General features: G+C 34.7%; 1 protein-coding gene and 1 long non-coding RNA gene across 2 annotated transcripts; one reads left to right on the top strand and one right to left on the bottom strand.

Annotated features, from left to right (window-relative positions):
• The first annotated feature begins 6,158 nt into the window (after positions 1–6,158).
• LOC121725464 lies at positions 6,159–6,546 on the top strand. Its single transcript, XR_006035394.1, has 2 exons — positions 6,159–6,235; positions 6,316–6,546. It is a non-coding gene; the product is annotated as an uncharacterized LOC121725464 (long non-coding RNA).
• A 3,978-nt stretch (positions 6,547–10,524) lies between these two features.
• LOC121740538 lies at positions 10,525–16,775 on the bottom strand. The gene is made up of 2 exons (XM_042133277.1): positions 16,604–16,775; positions 10,525–11,225 (listed from the first exon to the last, which is right to left on the bottom strand). Exons 1-2 carry the CDS (start codon positions 16,773–16,775, stop codon positions 10,525–10,527), a joined length of 873 nt encoding a protein of 290 aa, XP_041989211.1.
• Positions 16,776–18,242: the final 1,467 nt, after the last annotated feature.

The raw sequence follows: 18,242 nt of genomic DNA, 5'->3' as shown, positions 1-18,242 counted from the left end.
AGCAAACAGTGGATCTTACTATTATAACTACAAACATTATTTTAGTATTGTGTTGATGGCAATTGTAAATGCAGATTACGAATTTCTATATGTTGATATCGGCTGTAATGGAAGAGTATCAGATGGAGGCGTTATTGAATATACTAGTTTTTATAACAAGTTGCAAAACGAGCAATTGAATTTACCACCTAACAATATGAATAAAAACAATATGAACTTTGTATTTGTAGCCGATGATGCTTTTGCATTACATGAAAATGTTATTAAACCCTACCCACAAAGAAATTTAACTCGTGAAGAGCGCATTTTTAACTACCGCTTGTGTAGAGCTCGACGCACAGTAGAAAATGCTTTTGGCATATTATCTAGCCGATTTAGAGTTTTACATACAGAAATCAATATGAAACCAGAAAAAATTGATTACATAGTTTTAGCTTTATGTTGCCTGCACAATTTGTTAAAGAAAAAAGAAAGAGCCGGTTACCTACCTACTCAAGCACTGGTTACTGAAGATTTAGATTTTGGTAGGGTTGTACATGGAGATTTAAGCGAAGTTAATCCCCTGACCAGTTTACAACAGGGGCACAGCAGAAATGTATGTGAAAACGCAAAATTAAATCGTGACAAACACAAAGAATATTTTATGCATGACGGAGCTGTATCGTTTCAATATAATTTTGTAAATTAAAATAAATATTTAAAAAATGCTTACTGTTTCATTTTGATTTGTTACATTTTCATCAACGATGCTGTCGCTTCCTATACTATTCCGTGGCATTTCTTGATCTGCGGTGAACATCAACAAGTCAAAATACCATAAATTTGATGTATATACGTCGTCAGCTGACGATCCTGACTTTTGGTTCTTGACCTAAAAAGTTAGATAGAAAATAAACTAAAAATATGTAGAAATAGATACAATTAAACTAAATACGAAGTTGATCCAAATTAGTTTTCCAAATACATTTCCTACTGTGTACCCAGGGCTACCAGTGTGCAAAAAAAATTCAAAATATGACAGGATAAACCCACGATAAACCAGATAGGTAAAAAAGCCACACTTACCTTTTTTTAATTCTTTTCGGAAAGTACTTTTTAAATTATTAATTTTTTTTTCACCGTATCAATTGTGGCTGAAGGTACTGTGGTTTGATAATATGCTAATAATTTGGCGTAAGCGTCATCTTTCAAACTCCTGTTGTGGTAAGAATCGTCCTTAACTTTCCATAAACAAGGAAAACGGCTGTATAATTCTATAAAATGTGTAATAAATTGCGGCCTGTTGTCCATTTTGCCTTGATTTTGCCTATAAATTTCGCGATGTCGAAAAACAAAGAACTGTCGGCGGTTAACTGACACGTGGTTAGGACCGAAAGGCCGCCGGCCGACTACCTGCTAGTGTGTGTTCGATTCGCCCTTGAGATCACGGACTGTCCGGCCGATACCTGTCGACGCAGACCTGTGACGGCAAACGGCCACATACTTTGGGTTCGCATTGACCGTCGATACAAAATCGTCAGGGGAACTGTGTGTCTGTGATCTTTTCCGGTTAACTGACAGGCGACGGCCTGCCGGCGAACTGTTAATGTGTGGGGCCCATTACGCCTAGATTTATTATTTTCGGCGTTATGTTTATTAGAACTTGAATTAGAAACGTATGAATGTGTAACAGGTTGCGTGTTTATGTGATTTGATTTACTTACTCATATATTTTTTATTATAATTAGAATTTAACTTATTTGTAATACTGTAATTATGCTTAATTGTAGAAATACTACTAGACTTAATCATTGCTAACAAATCCGCACGGTTTCTTAAAAATACTAACAGATCATTTAATTTAATGTTATTTGAATCATTCTTAGACACGAGAGTATCTTTATAAGTTTCCCATTCGCGTTCAGTTGACTGATCAAGTTTAGATACAATAAGATAGACAATTAATGTGTCCCAAGCATCTGTCGGCTCGTTCAGTGACTTTGGTGCACGCAAATTACGTAATGTTGAGTCTATCAATTTTCTAATTTGAATATATGATTCACTTTGAAGAGCCTGGACAGTAAATAAAACCTAAACATGATTTTGCACTAATAAACGATTGTTGTGAAACCTATTTTCTATAAGCTCCCATGCATATAAGTAGTTTTTAGCAGTAAATTCCAACGCCGTCATAACTTGAGAGGCGGTACCATTAAGAGATGATTTTAAATAATGGAATTTCTGTATATCGTTGTGATCTTCACGATTATATATCATGGTGAGACATGAATTTCTATACTCCAACCACTGATCATATTCACCGTCAAAATATGCTGGCAGTTTAATTTCTGGTAACTTAATTTCCGACATAGGATTATGTAAAACTTGACAAGGAACTCTGTTTCGTTCACTATCTTGACTTAATAATTTAAATTGACTCAATAATATTTTAATTATCACTTATAATACCACAAGAGCTTCAAAATTATCGGGTATTTCCCGATAGGTTCGTTGCAAACAAATGAAGGAGTCAAGTTTTTCAGGTTAAAAAATCACAAAATGCCAGATAATTTTGAAGCTCGTGTGGTATTCGGGGGATTATTTTTCCGTCCCAAATGTCGGCCAATAGAATTAGAATTTGTTTTTTATATATAGCAACTACCAGAGAAAATTTTCAAAAAATTATCAGTATAATACCATGTAGGTTGTACCACGTGACGTCGAATGGTGCAATTCTATTGGTCGATATTTGGGTCGGAAAAATAATCAAGATTATATTGACATCTTTTAAATATATATTTATAAAATATGTGTAGGAAAGGAAGGAAGGAGACCCAGGACAGCTAGGGCGCTGGAGGGACTCTGCTTCCACACGGTGACGACGGAGACAGCAGCAGCGTTGGACTCCCGAAGACGGACGGTCATCCGCAGCGGAGACGAGGAACCAAACTCGGGGCAGCGTGGTTCCACTCGGAGTAGAGAACCTTGGAATTGATCGAATCTCCATCTCAATCCACTGTCCATGAAAGCTTCTGGCGGCCTATCCACGATTCCCCGAGAGGAGCGTCCACTACCTACAGTGGCATCGGTATTGTCGTGGTAGGCCGTCAGGAAATAACAATTTACACAAAAAAAAATTAGCGAACAAGATATATTAATATCTAATTTAACTATTACAATGTATTTTCAAAGGTTTCATCAAATAGGAACCAAGAAATTTACATATAAGTACAAATAACGTCGGCAGGTGAATAAACTTTTTATCAACGAAATTTTGAAAATTTGTAAAAATATCTTTTTTAAATTGCTATGAAACAAGTATCTTACAATAGTTAATTACGATTAAGAATAATTAAACATATCTAATTACTTTTAAAGCTACTTAAATGTGTGCAAATAAAACTTACCCTAAGACGGGGATTTATCCAGGTTAATTATATATGAAGCTGGTACAATTTGACCAACTGGTCGATTACTTTATTATGGTTTACTTATTACGTAAATTATCAAATTTTAGGCAAATAAAAGTATCGGCAGCGACGCGAGTATACTGCTAATATTATTGTACACGTCTAGCCCGGCCTGTAGTCTAGCGCAGAATGGCGGAGCGAGGTGACAGCGGCGCTCGAGTCGTTAATGACCGCCTATTGTTCTAGGATCGAAGTACAGTCGAGAACAGAACTGTCAGTAAAAAATATAAGTGCAATTTATTTTATTTATTTATTTTTATTTCTTCGGAAAACTTACAGCTATAATCATAAATTAACTTGACTAAATAGTAACTATAAGCCATTTAAAAGTTTTCGCAAATATATATATATATATATATATATATATATATATATATATATATATATATATATATATATTATTTTTCATATTGCGTTCACTAATCATGGTTTAAGCAATTTAATAAAAAGGTAGTCAATATTCATGTGAGTATGTATAATGTTAATAAACTTAGTCTACACTTATCACTAGTTAAAAACTAAACTGGATTAGTATCTAGATTCTAGTTTAGTGACAATGGCAAACGATTGTTCGCTTTGTTTTAAACCTATTGTAATATTAAATAGTTAACTTAGACTATGTCAAAATGACTTACTAAAACGCAAGTCATGTAACGTTCTGTTACAAAACTTGAAAAAATATAAAATTATTACAAAATAATGACATGATATGACTCATACCAACGAAATAACGCATCACTAAGGATAATCAGTCATGCTCGTTTTGCCAACTAGATCCTCAAGTTTATCATTGGTTGGTAATGTAAGCCAAAATTGACGCCTGTTAAAAGGCATAAGTGGAACTAATTTTGAGACTATTCCTTCTTTTTTGTTTGGTTTCACACCTCTTGGGAAATCCGCCATTGCAGGAAATGAAAAAATCTAGTTCCACAAATGCCTCATTAAAATCTTCTTTGTAAAATATGTTTCTGCACCCATTAATACATTTAACCTCTATGACTTGATTCAGTAAGTTTTTTTTTTAAAATGTCATTCTCATCATTTCGTCTTGGAAAACGTTTTTTCTTAGACCATTGATAGGATTTTTTAATTTCTAGAACTTCTTTATTTTTTCTGCACTTAAATATAACCTGCTTGTAATCTTCGAAGTCATACAGCGCATCTTGTCGTTTGATATGTGTTTCTATGTTGCCATGTACGCCATCGGCAGTCATGTGAGTATGGCCTTTTGTCAAATATTTTAAAGTTATGCCTTCTATGTTGTACAATCCACAGTTCACTAGAGTTACAAGGGCAGTATACAGAAACCAATTTTTATTGTGACTTGCGCAATTATCACACCATATAATTAAACTAGCGACCCGCCCCCGGCGTCGCACAGGTATAAAATATATAGCCACTGAAAAAATTATTAAAATCGATAGCCTTTGATCCTTCACGCGGTCTTCTTATCTGTGCCAAATAACATAAAAATTGCTCCAGTAGTTCGCGAGATAAGCCCTTCCAAATAATTTCCCTCGTTTTTTTCCACATTCTCCTACTTGTCTTAGCGTGATAAAATATAGGCTACAGTCTTCCTCGATAATTATTTTTCAAGTCGGACCAGTAGTTCCTGAGATAAGCGCGTTCAAAATAGCCCTTTCAAAAAAACATCCCCGTTTTTCCACACTTTCCTCTATTTCTTCGCTCCTATTAGTCTTAACGTGATTAAATATAGCCTATAGCCTTCCTCGATAAATGGGTGATGTAATAAAACAGTTTAGAATTGTTACTTTTGTTTTATTTTCCACTTACGTAAATTATATGAGCACATTACAGCAATGATTTTAGCAGAGAGAGAACACAGAGCACAGAGTGCATAGACAAAAAAAAAACATTATTTTTTTTTAATATAAGTACCATAATATTGAAACGAAAACGCGGGAATTTCAAATATACTTCAACACTCTCTCCAAATTCCAACGTTTTACTTAATTAAACATTAATTAACAAGAGTTATATATATTATACTCAAATAATAACTTTCTTAAAAAAAACACACTTGTCTACAAATACTTTTAGCAAAACATGAACTATGAAATAATCATACAAGATTATTGTTACAGTTTACAGATACCTAACTTATTTCTTAAGTATTGAAATTTAGTTTTACACAAAGGTTTAGTTAATATAATATCAGCACATTGTTCATTGGTATTTATATACTTTAAATCAATAACTTTTTCCTCATATTTTTCTTTTACAAACTTAGTATAAGTTTGTAAAAGAAAATTATGTCAATATGTTTACAGCGTTTATGATAATTTTCATTTTTTATGACAATAATTGAGACATGGAATTTACAAATGGGCTAAGTGCCAAAAAAAGCAAAATTTAAATTTTACCTTTCAAAGGATCTATGTTGTGCTGCCATTTCATGTCATAGGTGCAAAGTGCCTACAACATTTTATTCTAATTTTGGTAATTTTTCATAGATGGCGTTGGGTATAAGTGCCAAAGATTTTTTCTTTACAAATGGGTCGCGCGTGTATTTGATCGTAGTAAATGTCAAAGTCAAAATAATCGTTTGGTGGTGATTTGTCAATGAATAAAAGTTTCTTTATTCATTGTGATTTGTTTGTTTGTTAAAATTTATATAATAGAGACTAGAGAGTATTGTGAAAATGAGTGATTCTAGTAAAACTAAAAATAAAACATTAATAAGAAAATCTTTGAAAGAAAGAGGAAAGAGTTATGTTAGCAGGAAAGGAAAAGTCATGCCGCCAAAAAAACCACCTTCTATGCTGGTTAGTACATTGTTTTTGTTTCTTAAAGTTGTTTAGTTTAATAATATCTTATCTTCGCTAATCAACTATCTTTGTTGCAGAAAATATGCAAATGTAAGAACCAATGCGATACAATAGACCATGACATGAAATTAACTTTATTTGACAAGTTCTACCGAGAAGGTTTAAAAACACAAAGAACATATTTGATGGGGCTGTTGCATCTGCATAACATTAAGCGACGCCGACATGGTAATTATGATGTACCATCTGAAAGTAGACGACAAGCTACTATTTTTTATTTTATACCTAAAGGTGATGGCACATTAGTACCAGTTTGCAAAAAAACATTCATGGATGTTTTTGCGATTTCTAAAAAAGAAATAGAGACAATGATTCGTAAAAAGAAGCATGGCGATACATCATTTACTGACAAAAGGACTTCACACCAAACATCAAAATATACTGAATTAGATGTGCTGAGAATTAAAGATCACATTAATATGTTCCCCCGAGATGAGAGTCATTATACACGAGCAAAAAGCTCAAAAGAGTATCTTAGCCCTGATTTGAATATACATAGGTGTTTTAAATCCTTTAATGAAATGCACCCTGATAACCAAGTATCATATAAGTTTTACAGAAAAATATTTTTGAGAGATTTTCCTAATTTAAAGTTCAAGAGACCTAGGACTGATACTTGTAAAGTTTGTGATCGCTTGTCGGCAACAGTGCGTTTTCAAAATTCAGGTAGTCGGTCTGCAAAAATTGCTTTAGAACTACATCACCGGAAAGCAGAAAAATCCCGTGAGCAAATGGGCATAGATAGGCAGCAGTCTCAACTACCAGGTAGTACTACTGTCACACTAGCCATAGATCTTCAGCAGGTGCTCTTCGTGCCCACTCTAACTCACTCAGAGATGTTTTACAAACGGCAGCTTAGCTGTTATAACCTATGCATCAATGTGGCTGATATTGGGAACTCTTTCATGTGTCTTTGGCATGAAGGAATCTGTAGCAGAGGAGGCAATGAAATAGCGTCATGCCTACTGACTTTTATAAATAAAGGAATAATTACAAAAAAGGACCATCTTATAATATGGTGCGATAACTGTGCCGGCCAAAATAAAAACAGAATGATGCTTTTCTTATTGATGTATTTAGTGGCAAATGGCCACTTTAAATCAATCGAACAGAAATTTTTAATAACAGGTCATAGTTTCCTACAGTGTGATAGAGACTTTGGAATCATAGAAAAAAGAAAAAAGGTTATGAAAAGTTATGTACCTCAGGACCTAAAAAAAGTAATTTCTGGTGCAAAAAATACAGCAAAACCTTTCCAGGTGATTGATATGACAAGTGACTGTTTTTTTGACCTCCAAGCTGCTGCAGATGACATAATTGTGACTAAAAAACTGAATATCTCAACAGCATCTCGGTTGTTAGTAAGGGAAGATAAGCCAGGTGTAGTGCATGTAAAAGAAAATTTAGGAGACTTGGAACCATGGAAAGAAATAAATGTATTGAAAAGAGGGAAATCTATTTCAGACTTAAAAAATGTGGAGTTACGTCGACTTGTGGCTAAAAATACTATAAGCAGAGAAAAGAAGAAGGACTTAGAAAGTATGATTGAATACTTGCCAGAAAATTATCAAGAATTCTACAGGAATTTGTGTAATAACTAATTATTTCAGAATATTGGCACTTAGCCCCAACAATAATTAACATGGTAATTAGCCCATATGTAAAGCAAATATCTTGTCATTTGACCCATTTCTTTATTGATTAAAATAATATTGATTTGTTTTCAGAAATAACTTACTACTAATATTATTAAATGGTACATGTGTAAACAGTACCTATTTGATTTCTGTTTTCATATTATTAATCCAAATAAAACGTTGATTGAAAAGCTAATGCATTTTTATTCAATTTCTCAATAATTTTATTTTGGCACTTAGCTCATTTGTAAATTCCATGCCTCAATTGCACTCTGATTATCTATATTTAAACTTAAAGATACCTGATTATATTCATCTATATCTAACAAAAGCTGTTTTAACCAAATGGCTTCTTTAGTAGCGCTGCAAGCAGCCATAAATTCAGCTTCTGTTGTAGATAATGCTATGCTTTGTTGACGCTGACTAGCCCAAGTTATAGCGGCACCATTTTTAATAAAAACATATCCTGTCATTGAACGTCTTGTTTCTGAATCATTTGCATAGTCTGCATCACTATAGCTTTCCACTATTAACATGTTGTTTAGGAGTGAAGTACAGACCATATTCCTTTATGTCTATTAGGTATTTGATAATTTTTTTAACTACTTTCCAGTGACTATCATTATAGCTATCTAAATACCTGCTCACTAAGCTAACACCGTACATAATATCTGGTCTGCTTACAATAGCCAAATGCATCAAGGAACCAACTGCCTCTCTATACGGTATTTTCTTGTTCAACTCTGTGTTATTTTTCTCAAGTTTTGTATTTATATCTACTGGTATACTGTTTCCATTTGCATTAGTCATATTGAATCTACATATTATTTTCTCTATATATTTTGTTTGATGTAAGAATATATAATCTTTTCCCCTTTAAATTTCTAAACCAACAAAATTTCTAGGTTCACAAGTTTTTATTTCAAAATTTTCCTTCAAATCATCAATTACTTTATTTAATATATGTTGTTCTTGTGAGATTATTAACCCATCATCTACATACAGAATTAAGTAAACTTTGATTCCATCTAATTCACCAGTGTATACACATTTATCTGCATGACTGTTAGAGAAACCAAATCTCATTAATACAGAATCAAATCTTCGGTTCCAGCATCTAGGTGCTTGCTTTAACCCATATAAGGACATTTTAAGTTTACAAACAAAGCCTTCTTGAATATTTAAACCTTCAGGTGGAGTCATATAAATGCCCTCATTTATATTTCCATAGAGAAAAGCCGTTTTAATGTCAAATTGAATCATTTTAAAATTATCTTGACAAACTTTCGAAATCATAACTCTTAAAGAATCGTACCTGACTGTTGGTGAGAATGTCTCCGAGTAGTCCACTTGATACTTCTGTGAACATCCCATAGCACACAGTCGTGACTTGTATAGTAGGCCATTATTATCTTCTTTGATTCTGAAAACCCACTTACATCCAATTGTTTTCACTTTATCAGGTTTCTTCACCAACTCCCAGGTCTCATTCTTTTCATGTGCTTTCAGCTCTTTCTGTATAGACTTTTCCCATTTTTGTTTTTCAGCAGAGGACAGAGCTTCCTGGTAAGTTTGTAGTATTTCCTCTACATGTCGATCTCCACCTTGACAAAGGTAAATATTAGTATTATGTTTGTTTTTCTTTCGTGTTGTAATATTACTAAACTGATCTAATTTTACTTCTCTTTTAGGTAGGTACATACAAAGAATCATCATCAGAATAAAAGGACTCGACATCATCATCTGATAATTTTTGTAATTCATGCACAAGTTTCTTTAGAGTTTTTAAACTCTGAACGCTCGGAACATGCAGTTTGATCAGTTAAATTATTAGTAAAATCTTTATCAGTAAGTGATACAATAGAAAATTTTCTCCTAATACTGTTTTCCAAAAATATAACATCTCTACTAATAATTATTTTCTTTGTTTTTGTATCTAATAAACGATAACCTTTAGTAGTTTCTGAATAACCAACAAATAACATTTTGCTTGCCTTAGAATCCAGTTTTTGACGTTTGACGTTAGGCACATGGACCATAACCTCACATCCAAAGATTCGTATATGCTTCAAGTCTGGCTTCTTTCCGGACCATAACTCTTCGGGTGTCACATATGAAATTGACCTTGTTGGACATCTATTTGTTATATAAGCTGCTGTAGCCACAGCTTCTGCCCAATAGATTTTTTTTAAGGAAATACACAAATTAGAATATTAGCTATTATACAGGGCTTAGAAGAAGAAGTAAAGAAGAAATCCTTTTGGGTGCATCCGCTAAATACAATGAGAATCCAAGAAGGTCAATTTCAAAAATATTCAAAGTACAGATCCTATCCTGATAAGTTTTTTTTAAGATTTTCGAATGTCAATTCAATCTTTTGATGATTTGCTATTTCTCTCTAGTAACGATATTTTGAAAAAATGTATTAGGTTCAGGGATTCTATTTCACCGACAGAACGATTAATGGTCACGATAAGGTAAGAAAATAAAATATATATTGTGATTTTAATTGTTTATTTATATTACTTAGAAACGAAAAAACACTACATATACTTTAATATTTTTTACGTAAGCGCATATCACGCACCATTATTCACACGGTTCATTATCTAACAATGAAGTTTCATTATTTAATATCTCATCCAAGTCTTCAGTTGATAATTCTGTCATAGCAGGTGAACCGATATCAGTTGAACTATGTATTTTAGTGATATCACCATGTGCATTTGAACTGTTGGAGGTACTCGCGATGCTGGTCGGACGGTACTCATAGATATTATGTGCTCTAGTCGATGACGTTGGGGAGTATTCTGAAACCTGGTAGTTATACTTGATGCTCTTTATTGCGGACATTATTTCAAATTTGAATTCAAATTTTTCCCTATCGGTCATGGACCTCATGTCGGGTAACATAGAGAGTAAGAAATTCTTGTCAGGATCATCTGCAGTTTTGTCTACCGAATCAATTTTTTGTAATAAAGATTTTTGAAAGGGTGTAATTTTTTTTCGGTCTGACGCTGACAAGTTTGATGACGTTGATGCAGGCGGCGGTGGAGTACCAGTTGGAGGCGGCGGCGGCGTCCTCGAATTGTCGCTAATTAATTCATCGGGCAATTCAAGATTGCCTTCTGTATCACGACTTTGTAGACTAACACTCAAAAAAGAAAGCATCTCGAAGTATGGAGTAATTCTCTTCTTAGGCGCCGCACTGCCACTTCTCAAGTTTTGCTTTTTCTTTTCTCTCACATAGTAGTCCCTCAAATGTTTCCATTTCTTCGTTAAATCATCAACTGAAAGAAAAAAGTTATTGTACATAAAAATCACACTAATATAATAAATGTAAAAGTTTAATATGAAATAAATAGCTACCTAGTTAACCAATGATAACGATGATGTTTAATTGTTTTTGATTATGATTATGAAATGCCTGAACCTACTGAAGAGACACATCTCTTCAGTAGGTTCAGGCATTTCTGTTGCTTGCTTTAGCACAAAGATTTTAATCTTTGACAAACTTTCCTAATTGCATCGGTGCCCTGGATGGCAAGCACGTACGCATTAATTGCCCAGCACTATCTGGTTCTCGTTATTACAATTATAAAAAATATTTTTCCATTGTTTTGATGGCGCTGGCTGACGCAGATCTACGATTTTCCATGATTGATGTGGGTGCTTACGGTAAGGAGGGTGACAGTACTATTTTAAAAAAATCGAATTTAAGTATGAGACTGAGCAGAGGACTTTTAAATTTACCAACGAATAGAAAACTGCCCAATTCAAACGGTTCTAAGGTTCCCTTTGTAATCATTGGCGATGAAGCATTTGCACTTGACAAAAACTTAATGAGACCATTCCCGGGAACTACTATAGCTAAAGAAAAACGCATCTTTAATTATCGTCTTTGCCGAGCGCGAAGGACTGTAGAATGCGCATTTGGCGTACTTTGCAATAAATGGAGGGTTCTGCACACGCCACTTTTGGTAAACCCTAATTTTGCTACGCACATAATAAAAGCAGCGTGCGTACTTCACAACTATGTCAGGAGGCGTGATGGACACAACTACAGGGATCAATTTTTCGAACACGGTTTAGATTCCATAGAGCCAGAATCAAGACTTCATATTGATTGTATATCAAAATATATATACTAGTAGTGACATCTAGTGTAAGTTATGTTAATTTTATGTATACCTGTCACTTGTCATATACCTTAATCTGTGTTTGTCAGTGTCATCACGTCTTGTCAGTTGTCAGTGAATCCTGAATAAATTAGTCACCATTTTGAACGCAATACGGTTGTTTCTATCAAAAGGTTATGCGGCCCAGAATATATAATCGCGTGTGCTAATTGTGAAAGTAATTGCGTAAATCAATTGCAGTTCGATAGTTCATCGATTTTTCAATATTAATTTGGCAAGTTTCTGCGTAAAAACTGTGAACTTGTTGTATAACGCGGGTGCCGGGTGCCGGTTTGGTTTGGTGTAATGGCGGCTAATTACGTAGTCAATGTGCCAAAGTTGCGTGGTCGTGAAAACTATGACGAGTGGGTGTACGCGGCAGAAAACTTTCTGATACTCGAAGGAATGATGAAGTGCATCAAGACCGAGCGAGATGAAAGTGGTACAGAAGTAATTGTATCAGCTGCAGAGGACGCGAAGACAAAAGCAAAGCTTGTGCTCACTATAGATTCGTCGCTATACGTTCACATTAAAAACGTCAAAACTACAAAGGAATTGTGGGAAAAACTCAAGTCGCTCTTCGACGATTCCGGGTTTACCAGAAGGATAAGTCTTTTACGGAATTTGATTTCCATTCGGTTGGAAAATTGCAGTTCCATGACCTCGTATGTTACCCAAATAATAGAGACAGGTCAGAAATTATGTGGAACAGGATTTGCAATTAATGACGAATGGATTGGATCGTTGCTGCTAGCTGGATTACCAGAGAAGTTCTCTCCCATGATTATGGCAATTGAGCATTCAGGTATTCAAGTAACAACAGATGTCATCAAAAGTAAACTTCTAGATATGGAAACCGGAAGCATAGACAATGAAGTTGTTGATGGCGCACTAGCTGTGTCAAGAAAATATCATCAAGTCAAGTCGAAACCAAATGCGTCTATGAGTGGCAACACTGGCAAAGATGGCGTTAAATGTCAAAATGACAAATTGAAAACTGTCAGTGTCAGATGCTATCGATGTAAACAACTTGGACATTATCGATCGCAATGCCAGAATAATCCCAAGTTTATTAATAAAAATGCAGAACGTAAGCAGACTAATGCATTCTCAGCTGTATTCTTGAGTGGCAGTTTCAATAAACGGGACTGGTATATTGATTCTGGTGCCAGTGTCCATTTAACAGCGAATCCAGATTGGATCACTAGCAGATACCGGAAAGTTCAACAAGAAATAATGGTAGCAAACCAAGAAACTGTTTCCGTTACGTGTGCTGGCGATGTCAAGATTGTAACCTTAGTTGAAGGCAGTGAATTCGAAATAAACATTGGAGATGTGTACTGCGTGCCAAACTTGACAACTAACCTCTTATCAGTAAGCAGATTAATTCAAAATGGTAACAAAGTGATCTTCACAGATGAAAGTTGTCACATTTATAATAAAAAAGGAGAATTGGTTGCAACTGCTTCATTAACAAATGGTGTTTATAAACTGAATTTGCAAGAATGTTTGGTAGCTGCAGTGACTACCTCAGGTCTCACTTGGCATCGTAGATTAGGCCATCTGAACAGTGAAAGCTTAAGAAAAACTAAAAATGCAGTTGAGGGAATGAATTATGATGAGAATTTCACGGTGACTAAATCAACTTGCAAGACATGTTGTGAAGGTAAACAATGTCGATTTCCTTTTACAAATAGTGGTACAAGAAGTACAGAATTACTAAATGTTGTACACAGTGACCTTTGCGGGCCCATGGAAGAAACTTCACTAGGAGGTGCATCCTACTTTCTATTGTTTGTCGACGATTTTAGCCGAATGACCTTCATTTATTTCTTAAGGCATAAGAATGAGGCATTGAAATACTTTAAGGAATTCAAAGCAATGGCAGAAAATCAAACTAATAGAAAAGTGAAAATCTTCAGGACCGACAATGGAAAGGAATTTTGTAATGTAGCTTTCGATGACTACTTGAAGAAATTTGGTATAATACACCAAAAGTCTAACCCTTATACACCACAGCAAAACGGATTATGTGAGAGGATGAATAGAACGATTATTGAAAAGGCTAAGTGCATGCTATATGACGCTGAGCTGCACAAGAAGTTTTGGGCCGAGGCTTGCAATACGGCCGTGCACTTACATAATCGAACGGTTTCATCAGTTTTAGATGGAAAAACACCTCATGAATTATGGACGGGTGTTAAGCCAGATCTAAGTAATTTAAGAATATTTGGATCCCCTGCGATGGTCCATGTCAATAAAGAGAAGAGATCCAAATGGGACAGAAAGTCCGTAGAATGCATACTACTTGGATATCCCGATAATATAAAAGGCTACAGATTGTATGATCCAGTAGAGAAGCGAATTTTCACAAGTAGAGATGTGGTTATTATGGAGAAACAGTTGGTCATGATGGATGTTGCTTCTGAGGAAAATGAAAATGAGTCTGAAATAAATAAAACAACAGAAGATACCCAAATTCTGCAGGATGCAGTGGGGGACTTAGATTTTACATTAACAGAAGAAACAAAGGAGGATTTGTCCTCGGATTATACACTAAGTGATTATGAAGATTGTTTAGACATTCATAATGATCGTGATAAGTCTGATAGACCTGTCAGAGAACGTCGTGCACCAAACAGGTTTGGTTTTGGTGGTCTATGCTACACAGAAATGGATAGTGGAATGGGTCCCACACTTAAGCAAGTGCTTAAGGGGCCTGAGAGAGACCAGTGGCTGCAGGCGGTGCAGGAGGAGTTGGAGTGCTTCGAGAAAAATGATGCCTGGGAGGTTGTCAGCATTCCAGATAACTCTACCATAGTGCAGTGTAAGTGGGTGCTAAAGAAAAAAGTTGAATCCAGTGGTAAAGTCCGTTTCCGTGCCAGGTTAGTGGCTAAGGGGTTTTCTCAACAACCAGGTGTGGACTATGCTGAGACTTTTTCTCCTGTGGTAAGACACAGTACTCTGAGATTATTATTTGCTATTATTGTGAAACTTGGACTTGATATTATTCATTTGGATGTGTGTACTGCATTCTTGAATGGTGATCTTAACGAAAACATTTATATGCAAATACCTGAAGGGTTTCATTGCCCAGATTCAGCCAAAGTATTGAAATTAAAAAAGGCTATTTATGGCTTAAAGCAATCGTCAAGAATGTGGTATGATAAAGTTGATATGTGTTTAACTAAAAATGGATTTTCAAAGTCAAAATATGAACCTTGTTTGTATATTAAAAAGGATGGTAAAAATATGACTATAATCGCCTTGTATGTCGATGACTTTTTTGTATTTACAAACAGTAGTGCTGAGGCTGATAAGTTAAAATCTGTACTAGAATCTAAGTTTGAAATTAAAGACCTAGGTCAAATTAGGCAATGTCTTGGGATGTCAGTTCATTATAATAAGAAAGAAAAAGTTTTAACATTAGATCAAAGTAATTATATTGAACAGTTGTTAATGAAATTTAATATGGTTGACTGTAAACCAGTAGATACACCGATGGAATGTGGATTAAAATTAACTAAAGATGTGAGTTCTGACAAAAGTTTGCCTTATCAGCAACTGATAGGATGTTTAATATATCTTGCCATACTTACCCGACCTGATATAGCTTTTCCTGTAGTGTACTTGAGTCAGTTCAGTAATTATTATAACAAGGAGCACTGGGCTCATGCTAAGCGTATATTAAGATACCTAAAGGAAACTAAAGATTATTGTATTAAATATACAGACACAAATGACAAAGAAATATTAGGTTTTGTGGATGCAGATTGGGGTAGCGATATAACAGATAGGAGATCCTATACAGGCTACTGCTTTACTCTATCTGGAGGTTTGATATCTTGGGGAACTAAAAAGCAGAATAATGTCACATTATCTAGCACAGAAGCAGAATATGTTGGTATATCTGAATGTTGTAAAGAGGCAATTTATCTCAGAAATTTACAAAGTGAAATAACAGGTCTTATGCAATGTATTGTAATTTTTAATGATAACCAGAGTGCTCATAAGTTGTTACATAATCCTGTATTTCACAATAGAACTAAGCACATAGACATAAGGTTTCATTTTTGTAGAGACTATATTAAAAATAATATTGTTAAAGTTGAGTATCTACAGACAGCTCATATGCCAGCGGATATACTTACAAAGTCTTTAAATTCTGTAAAACATTATAAATTTTTAGAATTGTTGGGAGTTCAACAAAAATAATAATTGTCACTTTATTTTGATATAGTGGGGGTATTGATTGTATATCAAAATATATATACTAGTAGTGACATCTAGTGTAAGTTATGTTAATTTTATGTATACCTGTCACTTGTCATATACCTTAATCTGTGTTTGTCAGTGTCATCACGTCTTGTCAGTTGTCAGTGAATCCTGAATAAATTAGTCACCATTTTGAACGCAATACGGTTGTTTCTATCAAAACTTCAAAACATATCAACGGACACTACTAACGGGAAATAAATTTAAGAACTTACTTGTTTCATTTTTCTTTTTGGTAGTGTATGAACTCCAATCCTCGTTAAATTCTTGAGCAATTTGTTCCCATGCAAGTCTTTTTGCCAAACGATCGCTATACGATTTCTCACTTATGTTCCATAAACATGGTCGTAAATGAACTTGTAATATTAATTTTTCTGAATCAAACATATTTCTTGTCTACAGCGAAGCCAACGAGCGAGTGTAAAGCGTGTGCGTGGCGTGCTATAGTACAGAAAGCGACGTTGCCGCTCTTCGCTACCGCCACGCGCGCGATGCACAACACTCGCCGAACGTTCAGCTACGCTCGCCGCCCGCCGAACTTTCGGTCGCGCAACGCGTCGCGTGATGTGTCGCTTGCTATGCAAAATACATTATACGCGTTTAAGCTGAAAAAATCGCCCGAAGGAAAGGTACGCACTACGCCGAACGCGGCGTAATTTCGGCTGATGTGTCATAGAGAACTTGAAATACACTGCAAGCGTATTTAGCCGAACGTTCGGCGCCGTAAGCTCCGCAGATGTGTCGCTACACTTATGTTGACATGTAAAAATAATACTTTTAATAAACTATAATTAATTAAGTAATTGTAAATGATATTATTGTAATTTTGTATTTAATGTAAATGTGAATCATTAAAATTGTGTCTTGCTATTATATTTATTAGGTATTTCTGTTAACTGCACGGAGAATATATTAATTATTGTGAATGCTGTGTACACCTGTAATTAACTTTTGTTTTAGAATAAGTATACCTGTAAAGAAATAATGTAATCTTGTAGCAATAAGTTGTTGGTGTATCAATTTAAATAAATAAATAAGACAAAACAGCTGATCGTGGTCCCTAGCCCGTAGGTAGTGAAAAAACCACCAATATTGTAATGATTATTAAATTAAAATTATTTTCACGATTTAAAAAACTATTAGATTTAAATCTAATAGTTTACTTAAGTAAGTAACATTTCTTAGGTTTTTACTCAACAATATTCAGTTTTTACTTTCGGGTAAAAAAAAGAAAAAGCAAATCAAAATTCACATCGGGTTCAGGTTGTACAAATTATTCATACACAGTAATTACACCGATCTATGGAAAAAAGACTTGATAAACTGTACTGACAGTTCACTGACCTGTCTGTTTTTTGAAATGCAGTTCGAACTGAGCTCCATCTAATTCGATGCAGAGTTATTCATGCCCACAGTAAACAAAAATAATTACGGCAGACATTCCTATTCTTCTAACACTTTTTCTACTGCACTGTTTCACCCTTTTCTTAATGTCGTAAACGTATGAAAAGTTCATACACATTTCGTGGCACATTCATCAGCACTCGGCAGGCAGGTGAGCCCCGCGCCCCTCGCCTGCGCCATTTATGAATGAATAATTGACAAAAATCAACTGTACGCACTACGCATTTCATTATACATACGTACGTGCTTATAACTCAATGGCTGTACGCACCTTCCGTGTGACTATTACAAAGTTACATTTTATGAACATCTACTAACAGAGTTTGTTGAATTCATACAGTTAACCAACGATGCAGTTAACAACGTTTAATGTTTTATCCCGACTAAAAAATTACAATATCACTTTGTTCAAATGTACCTAGACATGACAGTTAAACTAAACAGCAAAAT

The sequence above is a fragment of the Aricia agestis genome, chromosome 3 (genome assembly GCF_905147365.1).
Source record: "Aricia agestis chromosome 3, ilAriAges1.1, whole genome shotgun sequence".
NCBI lineage: Eukaryota > Metazoa > Arthropoda > Insecta > Lepidoptera > Lycaenidae > Aricia > Aricia agestis.
This window is presented reverse-complemented; position numbering and strand designations above follow the sequence as displayed.

What these genes read in the sequence shown, in the direction of transcription:
- LOC121740538 (XM_042133277.1), bottom strand. Translation starts at nt 16,775, where the DNA reads ATGTTTGATTCAGAAAAATTAATATTACAAGTTCATTTACGACCATGT. An exon ending in CAAAAAGAAAAATGAAACAA is followed by an intron (nt 11,226 to 16,603) that starts GTAAGTTCTTAA and finishes TTTTTCTTTCAG; the next exon opens with TTGATGATTTAACGAAGAAA.